This window comes from Triturus cristatus, chromosome 3_2, assembly GCF_964204655.1.
Source record: "Triturus cristatus chromosome 3_2, aTriCri1.1, whole genome shotgun sequence".
NCBI classification, from domain to species: Eukaryota; Metazoa; Chordata; class Amphibia; order Caudata; family Salamandridae; genus Triturus; species Triturus cristatus.
The window spans coordinates 1,068,105,400-1,068,126,657 of NC_140584.1; the positions used below are offsets into that span (position 1 = coordinate 1,068,105,400).

At 41.4% G+C, this 21,258-nt stretch overlaps 1 protein-coding gene across 1 annotated transcript in view; it reads left to right on the forward strand.

Moving 5' to 3' along the window:
- The window catches only part of LOC146859134 (uncharacterized), a 2,052,335-nt gene that overhangs the window by 1,896,334 nt on the left and 134,743 nt on the right, over positions 1–21,258 (forward strand). The window contains exon 101 of the mRNA XM_085649806.1: positions 8,927–9,096. Within this exon, the coding sequence (XP_085505932.1) occupies positions 8,927–9,096 (170 nt within the window). The remainder of the gene's footprint in view (positions 1–8,926; positions 9,097–21,258) is intronic.

The following is a 21,258-nucleotide window of genomic DNA, read 5'->3' on the forward strand; positions in this document are numbered from 1 at the left end:
GCGCACACTCTAGGCTTATCTGCACCGCCTCACCAGCTGCATCAGCCCCACCTAGTCTTTCGCGGTTTCAGAAGAGGTATCTCATACCGCTAGCCAAACCAATCTCAACAAGGCACCTAGCAATTTCACGGTTAAAGCTGTGGTGCTCACTTCCCTCCATGGTCATGGTTAATGGGCTGCACAGTCCACTAACCCCCTACAGCTCTACCTGCCAAATCCCTTTAACGTGCCCTTAGTGTAGCACAGAAAAGCAGTGGGAGGCAGGATCCAATGATTCTTGCTGAGTTGGCAGGCCATAACATTAGACAGGGGGTCCTGAAAAATCTTTGGCGGGTAAATGCCTACCTATCATTCTCTCCCCACTGCACCTTCACCATCCCCCCAGCAACTGATGGTGAACCATCTATGTGTTTTGCGGCAGGAATTGCAAGCCCTTTTGGACAAAGGGGCTATCAAGAGGGTGCTCATGCAGGAAGTAGAATGTGGTTGTTATTCCTGCTACTTTCTGTTGCACAAGAAGGACAAAGACCTTCTTCCTATTTTGGACCTATACCCTCTCAACGCCTACCTATGGAAGGAAACATTTTAAATACTCACACTGGCCCAGGTCTTGTCTGTCCTGGACCATGTAGACTGGATGGTGGGGTTGGAACTACAGGACACCTATTTCCATATCCCCTTCCTACAGGCCCATCTCTGCTACCTGCGGTTCATGGTGGGACAGGAACATTTTCAGTTTGTTGTGCTCCCCTTTGGGCTCACCAGTGACCCTCGCGTGTTCACGAAAGTGAATGTGGTGGTGGCAGCACACCTTTGGAGGTCAGGGGTGCTAGGCTTTAACGACTAGCTGTTGAAGGTGGGCTCACCCCAGGCAGTCATCAACCTCCTTCAGACTACTGCAAACCTCCTGTCATCTTTGTGAATCACTATCAAAGTGCTGAAGTCACGCCTGACTCCTTCTCAGACGTGCCAATTCATCTGAGCCTATCTGGACAGGGCTTGGTTTCGTAGCTTTCCCCCAGAAAAAGAGTCCAGGACATTCAGGCTATGCTCCTGATCTTTCAGCCTCAGTCCTGCATTTCAATGAGATTGACTCTGAGACTGCTGAGACTGATGGTCTCCTGCATCCTGCTGGTTGAACATTCCAGGTGGCATATGCAGGCTCTGCAGTGGGATCTGAAGTCTCGCTGGGCCCAACATCAAGGGGATCTCTATGAACATGATCAGATTTTAGAAGAGACTTCAAAAGCTCTGCAGAGGTAGTCACTGGGCCACAATGGGTCAATAGTGGACCCCTCTCCCTTCCCCACCCAGGGCTGACAGTGGTGACCAACGCATCACTTATGGGTTGAAGAGGCCATCTGGGAGAGGTGGAGCTCATAGGCCTCTGGGCTAAGGCGGAGTCCCAGCTTCGTATCAACCTTCTGGAGCTGAGGACCCTCTGTTTAGCATTGAAAGGATTCATTCTATCCATCAAGGTGAGGCTGGTGTAGGTGCTCACAAACAACATTACCACCTTGTGGTATTGAAGCAAATATAAGGCCGGTGGGGTCATGAACCCTGTGCCAGGAGGCCCTGCACCTTTAGCAATGGAATCATTATGGAATCGTCTTGGTGGTGAACCACCTTGCAGGATCTTTGAATGCCAGGGTGGACGAGCTGAGCTGTCGGCACCAAAAGAATCAAGAGTGGCAGTTACACCCAGAGATGCTTCAAGAACCTTTCCTTGATCTGTTCCCTACTGCCAAGAGAACATGCAGGTTCAGCACTTCTGCATGTTTGAGTTTCCTAGACTTCCCTCGCTTAAAGACGTGTAATGCCTAGATTGGAAATCAGTACTCCTGTATGCCTTTCCTGTGATACCACTCCTGCCCCAAATTCTAAAGAAAATCGAGACTAATCAGGCAAGCCATACTAGTGGCCCCAGATTGTGCATGGAGCATATGGTATCTAGAATTCCTGTGCTTGAACATCTGTCCTCCGATTAGGCTGCGCCTCTGAGAGTACTTACTATCGCAGTAGCAGGGCAGAGTACTGCATTTGGGCCTCTGCAATTAGGGTGCAGAACACTACTTTGAGATTTAACTGCAACAGTTGAACACCTTTCAGCTTCCTTCTGAGGTGGTTGATGATGCCTTGGTAGCCTTGGTCCCTCAATAAAAATGATAAACACCTGTTGTTGGGACAGATTTGTGGCTTGTTGAAGTGCCTGGCTTATAGACACCCTCTAGACAGAGTTATCTGATGGTTTGTTTTTTGCATAGCTTAGCAAGGATTGCTCTGCACATAGTTAAACAGTAACTTTTGGCTCTTTCAACCCTTTATGGTTGCCGGATCAACCCTCATTGTTCCAATCTTTGGGTATTATGCATTTTTGACAAATTTTTTGCAATATTTGTTTTCTCCCTCGCCCTTTGTGATGCCACAGTGAGACCGCAACTTGGTCCTCAAATTTCTGATGTACACTCTTTCTGAGCTGCTTCACAGCTGATCCTTGCAGGTTCTCATCCTTCAGACAGTGTTGGACATCGCCATAACATTGGCACAGTGTGTGAGTGAGCTTCAAGTTCTTTGTGTTAACCTGCGATACACAACCTACTTCCCAGTCAAATTGGTTTTGTGGACATGGGCATCTTTCATGCCTAAAGATGTGACACCAGTCCACATTGGTCGACATGTCACCTTGCCACCTTTCTGTACTCTGCCTTACTCTTCTATGGAGAAGGAGAGACTTCATTCCAAAAGAGCGCTGAACGTTTACATAGATCGTGCCTTTGTGGGGTTCTCCGTAATGAAAAAAGGCAAGGCTGTGCAGAAGAGAACCATATCCAGCTGGATCATGCTCTGCATTATGATCTGCTATCTTTGACTAAAAAGCAGCCTCCGGAAGGACTGCATGCTCATTCTACTAGGGCAAAAGCTGCTACCGCTGCGTTAACACTTGGAGTTCCTGACCTGGACATTTGCCAAGTGGCTACCTGGGCATCCCTCCATACATTCACTAAGCATTAATGTCTGGACAGTCAGGTTTGCTAAGAGGGGCATTTTGCCCCCTCTGTCATGCAGGACTTTCTGGTTTGAGTCCATACGCAGACCCACCTATATAAAGGTACTGCTCTAGTCTTTATTCAAAATGTGAGGAACCTGTGGCTAGAAGTCTCTATCAGAAGAACATGTTACTTACTTTCGGTAACTCTCTGTCTGGGAGAGACTCTATCTAGTTGCAGATTGCTCATCAACACTCCTATCCTCCCTTTCTGTTATTGGACTATATCCATTAATAAGATCCCACATCTCGAAATCTGCACACTGGTCACACCAATTTGGTTTTGGGGCTCTTCATCTGGGGAAGTAGACACTCTCAAAAGTAATAGATGTCAGCACGTGCCTATATAGGCTCTGCAAGTTATTTCCAAACGGAACAGTGACACTGTGGAACTGCATGGTGCCACCTACCGGTGCAAGGAGGTACTGCTGACAGGTTTCCAGATTCAATCTGATGATATTCAAAAGGTGACACATCTGCGGCTTGAGACTCTACCTACCAGAAGGAGCATTACTGAGGACAAGTAAGTTGCTGATCAGGTTAAGACACTGCAAAAGGTCCAGAAACCTGAAAGCAGCCATATTTGTGGCCTTTTCATGTTTCAGACTTTGGTGATTTTTATTTTTATTTTATGTGTACAGAGATTTGTGCAGTGCTGCATTGTGATTAATATAGCATTGAAGCGGTGTCAGTGTGGGTTGCTTCAGATCGGATCGCGAGGATTCCGTCTGGTAAGGCGTTTCTCTTCTGTCTCTGCAATGAATGGCAGCATCTTCTTCAAGATCCTGTGACGAGTCTTGAATTGTGTACGTGATCTGGTTCACAAGAATGTAGCTCAAAAATCAAGAGACACTCCCCTGCATAAGGGCTATGAACTGGTAACCTTGAGTTATTTGTAGAAATGCAGGTTCTAATAATCTTTTGCATCTCTATAGTGGTAAGTGTGTTTTTTAAACTGAAGCAGATGCAGACTGTGAAATGCTGTATGTTGTTTTTTATTTCGAGCATTCAAAACCTTTATATTCTTTAGTATATACTTATATGTGCATGTACTTTGTAGGCTCTGGAGATCAGCCCTAGGACTTAACTGCTTCCGCTTAGGGACTTTTTTTTCTGTTCAACTGCCTCTATGTAACTGTCTAGATAGAAACCGACCAGTAGAGGTCAGTAAAATGCCAGAATTGCTTTCTGCTTGTTCAACTTCCTCTATTTAACTTTCTTGATAGAAAACGACCACCAGAGGTCAGTAAAATACCAGAATCACTTTAGCATACTCTAGATTCCAGTCCATATAAATTGTCTTCCATGAGCACCCGTAGACAATAATATTTTTTTCAAATCATGTATTTTCAGTGATATGACCACCGAAGGCCCTGATTTTATATTAAAAACAGAGCTTTGAACTATACCATTTCCTGCTGAAAGGCAATATTTCTCTCCATGTGTTCCCATACCTGGCATGTCACGCAGTTTGGTGCTTACTTTTACTCCATGTTAAAGAACAGTAGATGTTTCAGCACCCAGGCTAATGTGCTGCATAGTTAAATACATATAAGGTCCCAAAGGTGAAACTGATTGCCTTGCAAATGCTTGTTTTTTATTACCACCTGCTGAGCGTTTTTTGGGATTATTCAGTCTTACACTTTGAAAAACACAGTCAGAAACTTAGTTGGAAGATGCTCAGGTGGTAGCATTTCTTTGTTCGAAGAGGAGGGTGTTCATTAGAGGTATGCCAGCTGAGGACATTTCTTGAAGTGTAAGCTGAAATGAGGGGTTTTGATGCTGTGGGATGTGTTTGTGATTCAAGGCAGTGTGAGTGGAGGTTTCATTCTCAAGGTGAAACGAGATGAATAATACTAGGAAAATGTACAGGAATCTCTCTGGGGCTCTCTGATCTAGCCTGACTGATACCATAAGAAAGGGGGATACATTGTTCATGTAATACTCTCATTTCTAGCTCCAGTGAGGCTTAAAAAGCACAACTTGCTTTAGTCCTGGTGCCACAGTCAGTCACAGTGATGCAAGTCATCACAAAGGAACCAGAACTGACAATTCTATGGTGTTCATCAGCAAGGAACTGCAGTGGATTGAACTAGAGCCATCGGGCCAATTATGAAAAGTCCACCTGCCCCAGTGATCCAAACGGTCCCCTCCGTCTCCTCCTCCTACGCCTCCTCCTCAGCTTCTTTCTCATTTTCTTCCTCATCCTCTCTCTCCTTCACTTTATTCTTTTCCTGTATCCTACTTCTCCTCCTTGACTTTTCTGTCCCTTCTCTTTTCATCCTCCTCTTCCTACGTTGCCTGCCTGTACTATCGCCCACCTGGACCTAGAGCTGCTTTTTCACAGGCACTAATGACGCATCTGGAATCTTATACAGACTCCCATCCCTTCACAATTCTCGGAGATTTTAACTATCACCTGGAATTAATAAACAAGTCAGACACAGGTAGACTACTAGATAACCTGGCAGCTTTTGGCCTTAGCCAGCTAGTTAATGAACCTACCCATCAGGCAGGCCAAACTTTAGACAGTATTTTTTCTAATAACGCAGATATTAATCTGACCAGAGTGACAGCCCTCCCATGGTCAGACCATAAAGCGGTCTAGTTTAACATCAGGATCATTCTGCCGACTTACCAAACACAAACTAAAGCAGTGAAGGTAAAAACTAGACACTGGAACAAAGTCCAAGCCAACAATCTAGAAATGGCTCATGGCTAACTCCCTCTTTCGCTGGCTAAGGACAATAATGAGGCAGCGTCTGTGTTTAATGAATGGCTCCTGACAGCAGCTGACTGTGTGGCACCTGAAAAACTGGTGACGGTCAAGAGACTAAAGCCTTCGTCATCTTGGTACAGCTTTGAGCTGAAAGGTTTAAAAGTAAATTGCAGGAGAGCGGAGCGTCTTTGGAGACAAGATTATAGTAAAGAGAAGAAAACAATCTATAATCTTGCCCTCCTACAGTATAAGGACGCAGTCATTGCTGCAAAAAGACTATTCTATACAACCAAGATCGAGGAAGCCGGTAATTCCACTAAGGAACTTTTTAAAACGGTCACACTGCTGTCTAAATCTCAGCAGGTAAATGTGTTCTAACCAGACCAAGGTATGTGTAATAGATTGGCCACATATTTCCATAACAAGGTCCAAGTAATCTATGACGACCTCCTGAATACCCGATCGGGCCCTGACAAGACAGATCAACCACTGGATGAAGCTAAAGCAATACACTCTAGATTAGTAAACTTCCCAGCAATTACAAACGAGGAGGTCTGTAAACTTCTTGTCTCTATAAAACCTGGCTCACCCAAAGACCCTTGTCCTCCTACGATTATGCATCTGGCCTCAAGGAGAATTGGAGATGAACTGACTCCTTTAATCAATCAAGTGTTGGAATCAGGCAGCTACCCAGTGTGTTGGAAGAAAGCCATGATTAGGCCTATCCTGAAAAAATCCACCTTAGATCCCTCGGAGCCCAAGAACTATCACCCGATAGCTGGACTACTCATAGCAGCTAAAATCTTGGAGAAGTCGGTGAATAGGGTACTGACTGAGTACCTGGACACCAACAACTTGCTGGATTCTACTCAGCATGGCTTTCTGTCATACCACTCTACAGAATCTGCTCTGATTGTAGCAACTGAAGAGATCCTCGGAATAGTTGATAGTGGGGGAAAGCAGTCCTCGTACTATTACATCTGTCAGCAACCTTCAACACCGTGAACCACACGGTGTTAGTGCAGCGGCTGCAGGAAGTAGGGATAGAGGGCTCAGCTTTGACCCTCCTCTCATCGTTTTTGGAGGGGAGGGAGCAGAGCCTGTACTGGGAGGGCAAGCAGTCAGACAGCTTCCATCTTCCCTGTGGGGTTCCACAGGTATCAGCCTTATCACCAACGATGTTTAACATCTATGTCACTCCCCTGGCCAGACTTATCAGGAAGCATGGTTTTTTGCCCTGGTATCATATGCGGATGATTCTCAGCTTATCATCTCGATAGCTAAACAGCCTGAAGACAGAGCTGTCAGGTTTCATATGTGCCTTACTGAGATCATGACCTGGATGAACCATAGCTTCCTGAAAATCAATACAGATAAGACGGAGGTCATTGAGTTTGGGCAGGGGCGATCCCTGTGGAACGACTCCTGGTGGCCAGTGAGAGCTGGAGAATGCCCTAGCCCGGTGCCCAAGGTGAGAAACCTCGGAGTCTTCTTTAATAGCCAGCTAAACTGCTGCGCTCATGTAAACAGTCTTACCTCTTCCTGCTTCTTTCTAATAAAAACTTTGAGAAAGATTTTCCCTTTTATTGCGCAGGATTTACAAAAGACCGTGGTGGTGGCTCTCCTACTATCAAAACTCGATTATTGCAATGCTTTGCTGTTGGAGATTGACAAAACCCAGATGAGCAGGCTGCAGTCATTACAGAATGCTGCTGCGAGGCTACTGCTAAATATACCTAGAGGTCAATCAACCTCCGCTGGAATTAGAGCACTTCACTGGCTCCCCATTCAGCAATGTGTGGAATTCAAGGCACTATGCCTGGTTCATAAAGCATTCTACGGGGGAGGAGCCAAGGACATCCAAAAAATGTTCATGCCCTATACCACCGCTCGCTCCCTAAGATCTAGTAATTTGGGTATTCTCTAGATTGACAGGATTAGGAGAGTGAGATGGGGTGGGAGAACTTTCTCAAACTGTGCAGCAAAGTTGTTGAATAAAATGCCAACAGCCATGAGGTTTCAGTCAAATCGACAAGCTTTTAGGAAAGGTCTGAAAACCTGGCTGTTTGCCTCATTCTAGCTCTTGTAACGTAGGCAGCACCACTTCCATACACACCAGCGCCAAGACGCCACGGCATTCGAGCGCTTTACAAACACATATCCTATCCTATCCTACTTCCTCTACATCATCCTGCCCCCCTCTTCCTTCATCTTATTCCTCCTCCTTCCGCCATTCCAATTTTTCCTCTGCTTTCATGGGGCCAGATGTACAATGGAATATTTTGCATGCGCAAACGGGTTTGCGACCTGTTTGCAGATGCAAAATACCTGTGGGCCATGTACTAACACTATTTTGCGAGTCGCAAAAATTAGCGACTCACAAAATAGTGTTTAGCGACTCGCAATTAGGAAGGGATGTTCCAAGGGCGTCCCTTCCTAATTGCGACTCGCAGCCCTATGTATGAATGGTTTGAGACCGCAAATTTACCGACCTCCTCAAGAGGGTGATAATGCAGTCGCAAATGGGAAGGGGTCCCCCGGGGACCTCTTTCCCATTTGCAAATACATGGTAAAATATTTTTTAGGGGTAGGCAGTGGTCCCAGGGACCACTACCTGCCCTTAAAAAAATGAAACAAAAACGTTTCATTTTTATTTTTTTAATGCATTCCATTTTCCTTTCAGGAAAACGGGCTGCATTTAAAAAAAACTGCTTTGTTTAAAAGCAGTCCCAGGCATGGAGGTCTGCTGAGCCCAGCAGACCACCATACCTGGGATGGCCTGCCATTCCCAATGGGGTCGCAAATTGCGAGTGCCTCATTAGTCTTCATGAGGCACGGAATTTGCGACCCCATTGAGAATCGCAAACAGTGTCTGAGACACTGTTGTCCATTGTGAGTTGCAACTCGCAAATTGCGACTCACAACTTGTCGCAATTTGCGAGTCGCAAATGACAATGGTCGTACATCTGGCCCCTGATTTCTTTTCCCCTTCATCCCTTCTCTCCTTTTTCTCCTTTTCTCTCTCCTCTCTTTTTCACTCCTGTCCATTTCTATTTCTTCTTCCTCTTTCTCCTTTTTTGATAGTTGACAATACATTTATATGCAATTCAGCTGTACAGAGTCAGTGATTAATGGTGCAAATGTTTTTCTTTCTTTTGTAGTTGAGTGTGGCCAAGGTGCCTCTGCTCTGCTCGCAGCCTGTTCAGCAGTGGCATCTCAAAAGGGTAGCAATCATCTTAAACCCAGAGCCTGGGGTCTTCTTCCCACCAAAGCTGAACAGCTTCGCAAACTCGCGCCCAAGAGACAGAAGACAACACCACACGGCAATGAAGTAAGTGATGTTTCTCGATCACGAGCAGTTACTGAATGTAGTACACTTGACCCAGCAACCTGCCCTGTGCGTAAAAAAAGAACAGGAAAGGATAAGTGAATAGAGGTGTCATGTCGTGAACACTTCGCTGTAATGCCACTAAGACCAACTTATGCTTCAACGATGTAGGAAACCGACATGGTGCGACAAACCATGGCCCCTCAAAGTAATTGCCCATCTCATTCCTCTTAACATTAGCAGTTCCCGACTCCCTTAAAATTGAGGTCTTTAGAGTACAAGTTAAAAGGTAGCTATTTCAATGAACTACACAGTGCACAGAGGCTTCAAAGTAAAAAAATCCCTGTTGGGGCGTTTCCATAATGGTTCATCTCTTTTCTGTCAGTAATTGTAATCTAGAGAGCAAGGCAACTGATTAATGATAACGTGCCTCAGTGCATCCACATAGTGATTTATAGGTGTTTCTGCACCCTGCCCACCGGTCCTGAATCATTCATGTTAACCATGCTGTGGAGCAGTCCGATGGCTAAATATGTGCCTCCCTTCCTGCTCCATCATGGTCTCTCCTTGAACACTGAATACATTCCTTCCTCCCCCACCCACCTTGCCTCACAGTACCTTAGCCACTCTGAGGTCTAGGCTACTAGTTGCCCCTACCTCCCTTTGTAGGATGCGCACTGTAGGGCCTGTGCTGATGTAATGATGGTTTATCCAACCTTCCTCTCGACCCCATCACACACTGAATCACAGCAGCTTCACCAGCAATGCTCCCAGCCCACCACTCTGATCCTTCGTCTCTATTACTGCCTGCTCAGAGGTCATGGTCTTACACAGGCATTCTCTGGCCCCACCTGCATCACTACAGCCTGAATACACATTAATCCTTGTGTACCAACCCTTTCAGAATGACCATCCTGACTTTAAAGACCAGCTGCAGGTCATCTAGTCTGACTTTGATAGAGGGTGCTAAGTCCTTCTGTAAAAGGATATTCAGCACTGACCAATTTGACTCCCATGTTCCCTTCATATAATTTACAGCCGTCATTAGAACCAGGAGTGGCCCAAAGATGCTACAGAGGCCCCCATCATGCTGACTTATTCATTTGTCACCAACAACTGTCACACTCTCAGAGTTTCTGAAGAGGTGTCCTCTGTGGGAAGTGGGATGTGATACTGAGTACCTGCAGTGTGAATGAATGAAAATACATTTATAAAGTGTGTACAGCTGCTCCTATAGGGAGTGTCCAACCCAAACGCAAGTGCTGGTCAAATTACAACTCTCTGAAGAGAAAGGTCTTAAATCTCTTTTAAAAAGCTGATTCGTGTTTAGTCTCCCAGAATTGCTTTGGAAAAGCATTCCTAAACCTGGGTGCCCATACCGAAAAGTTCACCCCCTAAATCTGGCTTTGCTCACCTTTAGAATGTATCGCAGGTGCTGGTTTGCAGACTGAAGTGCCCTATTTGGAACATACAGTTTAACACTGAAGGTAGCCAGGACGACGTTTTATGTACAGATTTGAAAGCAATAATAAGGGCTTTTAATTTAGCACGTTGCCTGATTGGAAGCCAATGCAAGGTCCTCAATCCAACACGGATGGTCTGTCTTTTGGGGGCCTTCAGGGTTAGCCAAGCTACAGCTTTTTGCACCAGTTGGAGTTTGTTCAACAATGTGTCTGGACCTCGCAAATAAAGCGCATTAACATAGCCAAGGACGTAAGTAATATCTTTGTGGGTGTGCACTGGCAGGTATGATAGTCTTTTCAAGGGTTTTTAAGCACTGAGAAACAAGTGCCTGTCAGAGCCTGTACTTGTGCCTCAAAAGATAGGTCCTTATCAAATTTTACACCTTCAGTTTTTTTTTAAGCGTTTTTATTGGAATTAAGAATAATATACGAAAGTACAGACATCAGAAGAAACAAATAAAATAATATAGTTGAATACAATTCTTAAAGATGAAGGAATAAAACCATAACATTAAAATGAAAAAACTATAATATGAAATCTAATAAGGATATACAGAGAAATAGATAGGGTATATGTCTAACAATAATTAATTTTATGTTTTATAGAAAAAGACAGAAAAGGGTGATAAAAGAATGAAGAAGAAAAGACTAGGAAGAAAGTAGAAGAAATGAAAAGAAAGTTAAGGAAAAGAAAGGAGAGGAAATGTGGAAGGTGTAGAAGTTAAGACATAATGAGTGCAAAGATAAGAAAGTAGTGAAAGGTTACCATAGTAAATCAGACTTACTTTTCTGAGATAACGATGAAGAAGAAACAGTAGATAAGATAGTAGATAAGATTCCACCATGTTAACAGACATAATTTAGAATTATCTTTCCGACAAGTAAGTATAACCTTTAAGGCAAGTGCAATAAAAAGGTCAAATAACATAGGTTTCGAGAAATGGTTGTGAAAATAATCGGACATAGTACCAAATAAAAAATTTGAACTGAGAGAGAAATGTTACATTTAAATATTGCTGAATATTTGCTAAATAGATTTCCAGAAACTAAAAACATTAGAACAATAATACAGTAGGTGTAATAGTGTACCATTGGAGGAAAGACGGGACCAACATAAAGGTGAAGCCAAAGAGTTACATTTGTGAATAAGAGTAGGAGTAAGCAAAGCTCTTTTGTACACAAAAAATAAAGATTGAGTAATATTTGCAGCTTTGGAGATAGTAAAAATGTTATGCCATATTTTATCAGACTGTTGAGTAGATAACAATAAAGGAAGGTCTTGCTCCCATGTCAGTTTGATAGAGGATTTAAGTCTACCAGAAATAGTAGCAGATAAATGCTTATATGTATGACCGATGCTTTAGGATTAGAATCACAAACAATATTGTATAGAGGTGTTGAAGGAATAAAGGGAGTAGAATCGGGGGGAAATTATTAGTTAGTGAAATAGATTGAAGTGCATGTGAAAGCTGAGAACATTGGGGTAAAAAAGAGTTCGGTAAGTCATAGCGTTCTTGTAGTGCAATAAAAGGAGTAACAGAATTTTGGGAGATTAACTGATGAACGTATAGGATATCCTTTTCTTTCCTGTACTTAATATAGAATGATTTGTGACAAAACTTAATGCATTTATTATACCAAATGGAGGAATCGAGTAAAGATTAATAAAAATCAGAACCATGGGTGAACAGTGAATGCCATAAATGTTCGAAGCATTTTAAAATAGGTTTTTGGAAATAAGAGTACAATTAGTCATAAAAATAACATCCTGAAAAGAGAATTCATGTAGCAAAGAAAGTTCAAAATTAATCCAATTAGGTATAGGGGAATCCAGGTAGTTTCTTTTTTTTTATTTTTACAGAGTTATATATAGCGTGAACTTGACCCGAAGGTATCGGGTATCAGAGCGCTTTACGATACACCAGTTGCGTTACATGAGGACACATTAATTTTTGTTAGGCACAGGGAGATTAAGTGATTTGCCCAGAATCACAGGATGTTCAGCGTCATTGCCGAGACTCGAACCCGGTTCCCCAGATTCGAGGTCGACCGCGCTAGCCGTTAGGCCAACTCCTCAGAGCATAAAATTGTCGAATTAGAAAAGCAATATCATATAACTTAAAATCAGGAAAACTGACACCACCTTCATTTGTAGGTCTAATTAATTAAGTTAAGGCAATAAGAGCATTTTTATTATTCCAAAGGAATTTTGTACAGAGGGAGTTGATTTGGTAAAAGTAATAATTAGGAATTTTGAATGGAAGCATAGAACGTAGAAAAAGGACATGCTGGACAATCATCATTTTAATAGTGCCCAATCTACCCCACCAGGATAGAAGGAGAGGGGACCAGGTAATAAGTACATTTTGGATTTTCGGTGTAATTCATCAAAGTTATAAGTGAGAGAGTATGGGAGATAGAGGACGAGAACCAGACACCTGAGTATTTAATCTTGGAGGGACACCAAATAAAGTTGGTACTAGAGAGTATATATTGATAGTATAAAGAATTTAATGGTAAAGTTTCGGTTTTAGAGAAGTTTAATCTATAACCAGATACTTTACAGTATACTAGATCTCTTGCAAAAAGGGAGGTAAGTTGGGCAGTAGATTGGACATATAGATCAAAATATCGCCCGCAAAAGTTGCGAGTTTAATTTCAAGGGAGTTGTATTGAAACCCTGATTTAGAAGAATTACAACGAATACGTTCAAGAGAAGGTTCTAAACAAAGTAGAAATAATAAAGGGGACAGCCCTGTCTAGTACCTATGTAAATTGAAATAAGGGGAAGAACATCCATTCACAAAAACAGACGTACATGGTTCTGAGTACAGTAGCTTAAGAAAGGAGATGAATTTAGGGCCAAAACCAAACCATTGAAGAATTTTAAACACAAATTGCCAATTTATACAATCAAATGCTTTTTCAGCATCAAGTGATAATGCAGCAAGAGGAGACGGATATTTTTTCCCCAATGAAAGAATATTAGAGAACATCCTAGCATTGTCTGAGGCAAGTCTGTCTTTAACAAAACCGGACTGCTCAGGTTTAATATGAGAAAAAATAACACCTTCAAGTCTAGAGGCAAGGATTTTAACAAACATTTTACAGTCATAGTTAATCAGTGAAATTGGACTATCATTTTTACAAAGGGTATGGTCTTTATCTGGTTTTGGAATAATAATGATAAGGGCATCTAAACAAAAGAGCCTTCAGATTTAGATTTAAAAAAAAGGAAGTAAAGAGTTCAAGCAATTTAGGAGCAAAATGAGATGAGAAAGAAGAAAGTAGTGCAATTGAAAAACCATCAAAACCAGGGGCTTTGGCTTTCTTTAAAGGTTTAATAGCATCCGAAATCTCTTGGAGAGAAATATCCTTTTCAAGACTATCCATAGTGTCTGGCATACATAAAGGATTAGGAAAGCCGTTGAAAAATTCTTGGGTAGCATGTTCAGAGGGATAAGTATCTTCCTTATATAATGACTCACAATAAGATTGAAAAGCATTAACAATGTCAGAGTGCAATAAAGTTTTTGTTTGGTCTTTTCGGATAGGTCCAATATTTTGCTTTTCCGATTTAACTTTTAGATAATTAGCCAACATTTTGCCAGCTTTATTTTTACCCCCTTGATATTTAAGATTTTATTTTGAGGAGGATGTTACATGAATCAACAGTAGCTATTTTATTTAAGGAGGGCTTAGCTTTGATTAGATCTCGTAAATGAGAAGGTGATTTAGAAGTGAAGTAAGTATGTTCAAGTGTCTTAATATGTTGTAAAGAAGATTGTTTTGGGAATTCAATAGGTTTTTTTTCCTGGCATTATAAGCAATGGTGAAGGCTCTAAAAGAGGTTTTAGAAACATCCCATTTATTGTGAATTGAGGTGTTAGTATGTCTATTAAGTAGAAAAAATGTGTTAATAAAAGAGGTAGCTTACAAAATAAAAGTTGGATCAGATAATTGGGAATTATTAAATTTCCAACATGCATGTTTTGTAGTATTAAGGGATAAATAAAAGTAGATAAGACAGGGGCATGATCAGAAATAAAAATAGAACCAATTTCTGAAGATTGGATAGAGGAAAGTAAAGATTTAGAATTTAAAATATAGTCAATTCTAAACATAGTATGATTAACGTTCGAGGAAAATGTAAATTCATATGTGTCAGGATTTCAAGTTTTCCATACATCAAAGAATGGACGAGAGGCAATAGCAGATTGGAATGCTTTATGCGATTTATCTGGTTTAAGTTTACATTTAGATTTCTTATCAGAAAATGGGTCTAATATAACAACGAGATTCAATCTGGAACTAAAGAATGCGATTTGGTTTTTGAGGATGAGAATGAGAAGACTATGTCATATCAGTTGGATGTCAAAAATATGCTAAATATGATTCTTGAAGAAATTCGGGACATGAAAAAAACACAACAAACGGAAATTGCAACGATACATCTGCGCTTGGGGAAGATAGAGGAAGCAGTAGCCAGTCTCCCAATTCGAGTCCAGGAGGCAGAAGCAAGAATTTCTCTGTTTGAGGACCAAATGAATGGTATTCTGCAGCAAGTAGATTTAGTCTCCCGTGAGAAAATAAGAATGGAAAATAAGATCGAAGATTTCTCACGCCGCTCAAATCTTCGTATAGTTGGCGTCCCGGAGCGGATTGAAGGAACGGATACACTTAATTGGGTTGAATCCTTTCTGAACAAGGTTGTGATTCCAGAGTTCTCGGGCGATCTGACTGTAACTAGAGCTCATCGAGTTCCAGCTCATCTTCCCCCTAATTTGAAGTTTCCCCGCACTATACTTGTTAATTTTGCAGACTTTCGCATGAAGGGAAATTTTTTGTCCAAGGCAATTTTGTCTAGACAGTTTGAGAGTCTGAGAATGGTGCAAAATGCAGAATTTTTTCCGACATGTCTGTGCAAGCGGCAAAAAGACGTAAAGAGTTTGTTAAGTTATTGTATCTTTTGAAAGCCCAAGGGGCACAAGCCTCTATTGCTCAACAATCTAAGCTCAAAGTCCTCGTGCAGGGGAAGTTTCATTTATTTATACGCATCAAAGAGGCGCAGGAGCTTCTTAAAGTCATTTCAGCTGGAAAATAACTTGGGTCTGTTTGTCTTTAATAATGTCCTTTCTTGTTTGAAGAAGGAGAGCAGCATCTAGAGCTTGCTACTTTTCTGTAAAATTTTTTTTTGTTTTCAAGGTTGTTTTTATGTTTTTTATCTTCTTTTCTGATCTGGAGGTTTTGCCTTTTTTGCTTTGGAGGAGGGGGCAGGTCACCTTAGGTGCAATTCCAAGGCACCAATATTAGTATTTGGGGGGGGAGGGAGAAGGTGGGCAGGGGGACTAGCCGCCTTCTCAAAGGGGAGTGTGTGGGTCACCAGGGTGGTAAAGGCTGCATAGCCAGAAAACGAAGTCCATTTTTTCTGACCTTTATTTTTATACATCCATTTTCTAGATCGATGCTTTGGCTGTTAGTACGTGGGGTGCCATTTAGGTGGTTACATTTGTTTTTTATTTGTCATGGCTAGTAAGGAGATTCTGAAAGTGGTCACTTTTAACGTCAATGGTCTCAATAATAAAAAGAAAATGCGGGCAATTGAAATGTTTATTAAAACAGAAAATCCAGCGTTGATTTTATTGCAAGAAACCCATATACCAGCTGTGAAGTTGCTAGACTTTTCCATGTTTAGGTCTTGAGCTGGCTATAGGGGATTCTCCTCATCTTCAGCCTCCCATCGAGGGACGGCAATATTTTTAAGTAAAAGATTTCAGGCGGAAGTCGTCAACTTCGATACAGACCAGTATGGTCGTTGGTATTGGGTTACCTGTATTGCTGGACAGAGACCGATAACCTTTGCCAGTATATATGCCCCAGTAGAAGATAACCCAAAGATATATGAGGAATTCTTTCAATCTCTAATTCAAATACCCGGGGAACTGATCTTGGGGTAGATTTTAATGTTTTAATGAATCCTAAAATCGACTCCTCAGCACTGTCTAAAAAACAATTGAAACCCAAAACTTTAAGAACTATACAATATTATGGGGTAACTTTTGGCCTACAGGATCCATGACGTGTGGCATTTCCAACTAAAATTGCTTATACTTGTTTGTCAGGTAGATTCCACACCTCATCACGTATCGATTTTGTTTTGGTTTCTAGGAGATTAAGTTTTAGCCAGCAGAGATTCCTGCAGAACGGATTCTCAGACCATGCTATGCTGGTACTTGACTTACAACTAGGGGAACATGCCAGGACCCGTAAAAGATGGATGCTAAATAGGCAATATTTATTAGAGGAGGACTGGGTGGGTTTTATTGAGACAGAGAATAGGGAATTCCTTTTACGAAATCATGATTCTGCTCCCTTAAATGTGATATGAGATACACTTAAGGCCTTTATCCGGGGGCTAATTAGCAGAAAATATGCTGAAAATTTAAAGAAAGTTAAGGAAGATTAGCGAGTCCTGGAGCAGAAGGTACAAAGGTCTTATTCTGCATTTCTTAATAGTCCTACTGTTTTTAACCAGCGCCAGTTGGATCAGGCTAAACGTGATCTTAGTGCAAGATATTACACTCAAAGTGAATCCTATTTTCAACATCATAGACAAAAAATATACGAAGAAAGGAATTTTACTGGTAGGTTCTTGGCCTGGCAGGTAAGGGAGCAGGTTGCCTCTAATCAGATCAACTCTTTAAAATGCCCCTTAACTGTCTCCCGCACGGATGATCTAGTAAAAATTAGTGATATAATGCTACAGCATTATGGGTCTATATACGGTCAACAACAGTCGATATTACATCTCTGAGAGGCTTTCTTCAGAAAAACAGATCACCGACACTTTCGGATATTGAAAAATCAACCATGGCAAGACCTTTTACTAAAGATGAGTTGGACGGTGTTATTAAGAATCTACCAAGTGATAAGGCCTGTGGCCCGGATGGTTTCCCGGCGGAATTTTTTAAAGTCTTTTATAATTCCGTTTCGGACTTTCTTTTATGGTTGGTAAACTCAATGTTAGAAGGTGGGGTGATACCAGAGTCTTTTAGACAAGGGAATATAGTCAGTTTTTTGAAAAAGGGAAAAGACAGTGAAGATCCGAATTCTTATCGTCCTATAACGTTATTAAACTCTGATTACAAAATTGTTACTAAACTTTTAGCCAATCGGTTTAATCAATATGCCTCACATTTGATTCACCCGGAACAAAATGGTTTTATCACTGGCAGGCAGCTTGGCACAAATACACATTATATAACTGAGGCATTGGACTATTTTGAGACCCAGAAGATACCCGCATTAGTCCTTCTTTTAGATGCCGAGAAGGCATTTGACCTTGTTGTTGGGGAGACCCTGTTTATTATTTTACGAAACTTTGGTATATCTTCTAAGATCACGGGGCTGATCCAAACTGTATATCTTAATGCTGAAGCTAATGTAATTATTAACACTTCGGTGGCCGGCCAGGTTAAGGTAAAACGGGGGACCAGACAGGGGTGCCCTTTATCGCCGGTATTATGTGCTTTTTTATTGAGCCTTTGGCGATTGCAATTAAGAACAGTGCTGATATTCGTCCCCCAATTCCAACTATGGCGAAATTGAAATTATACACCGACGATATCATGCTTATTATTAAGCCCGAGATAGAGGTTCAGGCAAAAACCTTTAAGATTTTTGAGGAATTTGAGGTTTTAGGTGGGTATGTATGTATGTATTAAATTCTTGTTGAGCGCAACTGTCACCCCAAGGGTATCCTGGCGCTAGTATAGAATCAATAAAAAGAAATCTGAAGTTACACAGTGCGTGGGCTTGGATTTGCACCCTGATATTCTCTCTTGCGTAAACATCAAACCCAGAGATATTTGGGTGTTTATTTTTCAGACCGCATAATTGATTTATATCATTTGAATTTTGTCCCGCTTTTACGAAAAATTCAGGATCTGTTCTCACGTTGGAACTCTCTTCCATTATCTATTTTGGGCAGGGTTGCACTGATTAAAATGTCTGTTCTTCCACTTTTTAACTTTCTTTTTTTGGCCATCCCATATATTTTATTAGGTTCTTTTTTTACCCGAATAGAGTCTATGTTTACAACTTTTCTCTAGGCAAAAAAAAACCTGCGCATCGCACTTAGCACTTTATACGAAGAGTTGGAACAGTGAGGCTTAGCTCTTCCGAATCTCAGGGATTATTATTTTGCGTACTTTGCACAATATATATCTAGGTTTAAGCCTCAACAACAATCAAATCTTTTTATCAATAGTTTTATTAATTTAATGTGTAAGGAAAGTCAGATCCATACCCCTATATCAATTTTTAAATCTCCTAAATTGGTACAGTATAAGTGCCTACAATGGTTTTTTAAAAAGCGTCAAGCTCGCTACAAAAGATATTCCATCCCTGTAATTAATTCCTCAACTTCGTTATCTGACCTTATGTTATTGTCAGGGATTAGAGAATCCTCAGAATTTACACTAAAGTGGGCCACTGCTGGATTCTGTAAATTCTCAGATTTTTTGAGGAATGGTAGATGGTTGAGTATGGCGGAAATGTCACAATTGATTGTTAATGATTTTCTTTTTTTGGGGTCATATAGAATTTTTAATAAATTCCTCAGTGAATTAGACTTAACCCAAATTTGTAATCAACATCATGTAGTCCATGAACTTTTAGAGGATACGGTTGTTAAAAAAACCTGGGGAATGGAAAAAGCGTTTAGCCTCAGTTAAGGGCCCCGATCTTGGGCAGAAGGCAATTGCAAAATGGATGAAACATAAAGGATTAGAAATTTCAGCCAATATGTGGTCAACAATTATTAATTTTAATTTCAGTACACTAAGAGGAGCGAATTGGCGAAGGATGTGTTGTTCTTCAGTAAATGGCAACTTTATCGAATCCCTTTTTCCCTCTCTAAAATTTATACCAATCAATCGGCGCAGTGCTTTCGCTGTATTAATCATCTTACCGCCAATTGGTCACACATTATTATGCAGTGTCCTATGATTCAGAGGTTTTGGAAGGACATTTTTTGTTATTTGGAATCTGAATGTAGTATTGTATTAGGATTGAATCATTTTTTAATAATTTTAGATTTTGATCCAGAACTTCTCTTGCCTGATAAGCTTGTTAAATTTGTATACATTGCAATGGCCGTAGACAGATCACTTTTGTTGCAAAGATGGCGTACAGATCTCATACCCTCTGTCCATGAATGGGCCCAAAAGATGAAATCAGTTAAAAAAAGTGAACAAACTTATGCTTTACGATTAGGGGGCTCAAGAAGTTTGAAAAAATCTGGGCAACCTATTTTGATTAGGATTTTTTGTATTATCTTTCTGTGTTATTCAGAGCGGACAAAAATGTTGAGATTTGAATTGATGTATAGGCTACGCCCATGCTTGGGAGGGGATACCTCTTTATGCTTGTTGCAAAAAGGCTTCAATCAATGTTGTCTGTCTTTCTTCATTGTTCATGACTTCTTAGTATATGTGTGCTATTTATCGATCTTGTCTTTATGGATGTATTTATGGGTTTGCAATTTGGACTTCAAAAAAATAACCACCCATTGAAATCACCTGCCACAATAACTTTAATTTAACTTTATACCTGAAATCCTGGTCAGATTTAACTGGGCCATAGATATTGAAAATAAGAATTTGTTTTTTAAAGATAAAAGCATCAAGCAATACCCATTGTCTATTCATATCACATTCCGTTGATAAAACTTGAATATTTCAGGATTTATGGCATAAAATAGCGACACTACCCTTGCGATTAACAGCAGGAGAAAAGACAACTTGACCCACCCATTGCATTTAAGTTTAAGTGATTCAGCATCATTACTATGAGCTTCTTGCGAAGGAGCAATATGACATTTAATTTTTGATAAAAAAATGGAATGACCCAAACCACGAATGTTCCACGAGAAAACATTAAACATGTTGTTGGGGAGGAACAAGGATACAGGAACAATGAAGACATAATGCAAAAACAATTAAGGAAACAGAAAGACACCATGTATCTTCTATCATTGCGCTAACGCGAACTTTGCAGCCTTATTCAGCTATTTTTAATCTATATTTTAAACATCCTGTCACTCGCGCTGCCACTTCGGCGTTAGGCGCATTTGCAGTTTGTTATTTGGGGGCACTTAGTCAGTTCTGACTTGCACTATAAACAATAGAAAACCCACCCGCAATTTGCGGGAATTAGGTAGACTTTGGGGGGCTATTTTGAAAGCGTACGCGGCGTCCCGGCCGCCATCTTGGGTGAGGTTCCTTGGATCGGCCCGTTTTCAGGCGCCATCTTTCGCGGGTCCAGAGGACTTCCTCACAGGACTCCCGCGCGGCCTACTATCCGAGTATATAAGGAGATGTGTGTACAAGCGCGCAGCGTGGGCGCGCAGCGAGCGCGACGGAGGCGCGCCAGAGGTAAGCTCGTTTGCGCCCGTTCGCGCACAGGTCGCGACGGGCGCCGGGGATGCTGCCTCTTCTCCTCATGCTGGGTTAACGTATTCCAGAGACATGCTATTGAGCCTTGATCCAGGTACATCATCACGCCGCCAGCCTTTTACCACTGCTAGGCAGAAGCAGTCCCTGTCCTGCGGTTTGCTCAATGTTAGATCTCTTAGCAAACATCACATGGAAATTGCGCTGCTCATAGAGTCCTGTGAGTTAGACGTTCTTTTCATGACAGA